The sequence below is a fragment of the Asparagus officinalis genome, chromosome 5, assembly GCF_001876935.1.
Source record: "Asparagus officinalis chromosome 5, Aspof.V1, whole genome shotgun sequence".
In the NCBI taxonomy this organism is placed as follows: domain Eukaryota; kingdom Viridiplantae; phylum Streptophyta; class Magnoliopsida; order Asparagales; family Asparagaceae; genus Asparagus; species Asparagus officinalis.
Window position 1 is genome coordinate 40,006,420 of NC_033798.1, and position 3,087 is coordinate 40,009,506.

At 37.7% G+C, this 3,087-nt stretch overlaps 1 protein-coding gene across 1 annotated transcript; it reads right to left on the minus strand.

The window, feature by feature from the left end:
- On the minus strand, nucleotides 1-2,510 carry LOC109840023 (probable pectinesterase/pectinesterase inhibitor 12). The gene is made up of 3 exons (XM_020408519.1): nucleotides 2,357-2,510; nucleotides 814-1,060; nucleotides 1-698 (listed from the first exon to the last, which is right to left on the minus strand). The coding sequence occupies exons 1-3, from the start codon at nucleotides 2,474-2,476 to the stop codon at nucleotides 1-3; spliced, it is 1,065 nt and encodes a 354-aa protein (XP_020264108.1). The 5' UTR covers nucleotides 2,477-2,510.

Below are 3,087 nucleotides of genomic sequence, written 5' to 3' on the forward strand. Positions count from 1 at the left end.
TCAAATACCGTCATCAAAAGGGATAGATGTAGAAGGCAACCACTCGTCACCCTTGATAAATCGAGAAACGCTGAAGTTTCTTGCTTCCTCGTATTCCATCCAGTGGAATCCCGGCCAATTTATCCTCGTGTCCTGTGTCCCCTTTCCTGGACCATAATTAGCATATTCACCATAGTACACCTTATACATGGCGGGGTCGTCCCCGTCGGACCACTTCATCCATCCGCTTGGGTCGACTATGCTGTCCAAATAAGATTTGATGTATACGGTCACTGCGTAGGTCTTCCACGGTCGACCCAAGAACGTCTTGACTGATACGTTACTAGCAGCGAGCTCCTGTGATGGTAGAATGGAACAGTTTTGAAGAGAAAAGCCTCTGATATCGTCTTCATCTTTACGACCTTGTGCTGTGATGGTATTAGACTGTCCTGATGCCGGTAACTTGACGTAGATGTTGCACATCTGAAAGACGGCTGTTGCGTCACCGAAGATGAAGTCGACGGTGCCGGAGATGTCACACTCACGGTAGAACTGGTGACCAAGGCGTGCGTAAAGAGTATCTTGGTACCCGTCGATCGCACATCGGTAGAACGCGGCCATATCGGCATCGACCCGCAGTGCCACGGCCTGGTTCTTAGATGCGCCAGCCGTGTTGATAAAAGAGATGTCTCGGGCTATAAAGCCTTGGCCTAAGACAGCTGGAATTAATGGAGGTATGGTCAGACCACAAAGTTAATCCTAATGAAAAACTGCAGAAATTATAATATCTAGTGACTACGATATATTTTCTGCGCAATTGAAAAGGTTACTAACCAACAGTTGCAGAATACAAAGTTTTGCAGCCATCACCGACACTTCTGTTCCCTCTGATTTCTGTAACATTACTCCCTTCTCCATACAGCATGAGGTTTGGTTTGTTCTCGGGGATCTCCAAATATTCATAATATATTCCTGCTTTGACTTTTATGATTGTTCGGTAATTGCTATTGTTTGGAGCGAACGATATTGCGTCCCCAATCTTCGTGAAATTCCCGCTCCCATCTTGAGCAACAATCAACGTCTGCGTGGAACATTCGGGTCAAAGTATAGCAAAAGACAATGACGTTCTCGAGTGAAAATTAATAAACACTAGAAGCTCTATAGGCCGGCCCATGAAAAATAAAGAAAAAGATTAAAATTAAAGTCCAGTAACCCATGTTAAATTTCACGATCCGGCCCATGAAAAGCCCCCCACAAATATACTTTATGTCTGATGGCCCTACTTCTTGTTCACCGAAACGTTTTTGACTTTCTGTTTAAAAAATAAAAATTGAAACAGTGGCCGAGCAGGCCCAAAGAGAGTAACGGGCAAAAAAAAAAGGCTAAATATCAGAAAACCCCACATTTACTATGTACAATTATTGGATAACCCTGCATAAATTTGAAAATATCATAGAATCCTCCCTTAGTTTAGGGGTCATCAGAAAACCCTCATTAACATTGAATTTTGTCATAAAACCACTTTAAAAGAGATATCTTTCGAATGAGTTTCTCATAAAATTTCAAAGTTGAAGTGGGCTTATTGATAAAATCTTACAGTTAAACAGAGTTTTCTAATAGTTTAAAAGCCATTGAGGGTTACGTGATAATTTTAAGACGGTTTACGGTCGATGTTTAGCCTAAAAAAAAAACGCACTGCCCTAAACCCGACCGGTCTCTTTAATTAATACAAGTTGCTTAGCATTTCTTACATTGGGCAAAAATACTATCTAAGAAAACCAAATTAATTCCGAAAAGAAAATACAACTACCCTTAAAATTGAAAAAAACACACTAAAAAGGTATCTATAAAAATCTATTAAGAAGTCTTTCGAGGTACTAAAAAATGGAACCTGCTTAGTTCCAAAAAAAAGTATGACTACAATTAAAATTGAAAAAAAAAAGAACACTAATAAGGTATTTGTACTACTCTATATAAAAAAGATTGTGAAAAATGAATTCATATATTTAACAGGCATCTACTAAAAATTGCCTCCAACTGATGTTCTACTAAAAATTTTAGCAGTTCTTAAGTTCTTAAATAACATTTCCTTTATATATATATTTTAAATGATATTGGAGAAAAAAATCAGTCACCAAAAGAGCCTGAATTCATATATTTAACAGGCATATCAGAAACTAATTAGATTGTGAAAAATGAACCTTACGCAGAGCCTGAATTCATATATTTAACAGGCATATCAGAAACTAATTAGATTGTGAAAAATGAACCTTACGCTAAAAAATGTGTCCTTGCTTATGTTTTAACATTTAGCTTTTTTATACATCCACAATAAAATCGAAAGCCACAAACCTACTAAATTCAATGGAAATTTTACCTCCAAACCCCCTGAATGCATGGATGTTGACGTCGCGGTTGAGCTGGTGGTGGTCGTTTGGACAAGAAAGAAGATAGCAAGGACGAGGATGAGAAAGCCAGAGTGAAAGGATGTCGCCATGTTGAAGAGAATTGAGAGAAACGTGCGAGAACGATTTAATTAGGCTTACGGGTTTTTTTCCCCTCTTTTTTTCTTGAATATCACTACAACTATTGCGACATGAAGCACAAAAACAAGCTAGCTAATTAAGTCCCAAATATCAAATATATAATAAGCATCTAACCACAGTGTTCACATGCAAAGGTGATATGAATGGGTTAATTCACTGCATGCAAATTTGAGCTCCATGTGATCGATGATTAAAGGGGTAATGAGTAACTGACAAGGAACCCATATGTATTAGTAAGAGAGAAAAAATATCAAGGAATATATCTATATATGAATGAGGATAGAAAATTTGTTATTACCCTTCATATTCAAGCTATGACTTAAATGGCCTCTCCTCACTGTGGACCATTAATAGACAAACTGCATGCCAAACCATTTAATTATGTTAATCTCCGTATATAGAATGCGCAGATATTTGAGTGCAGAACTTTTATTAGGTTGACAGTTGATCCACAAAATTATGGAGACAATTATGACGGATCGATCAATCTATAAAAACTTAACAAGATGAACCCAAAAGTTGACACCAGCTGTCAATACAAATTAGCATGAACTACGTATAC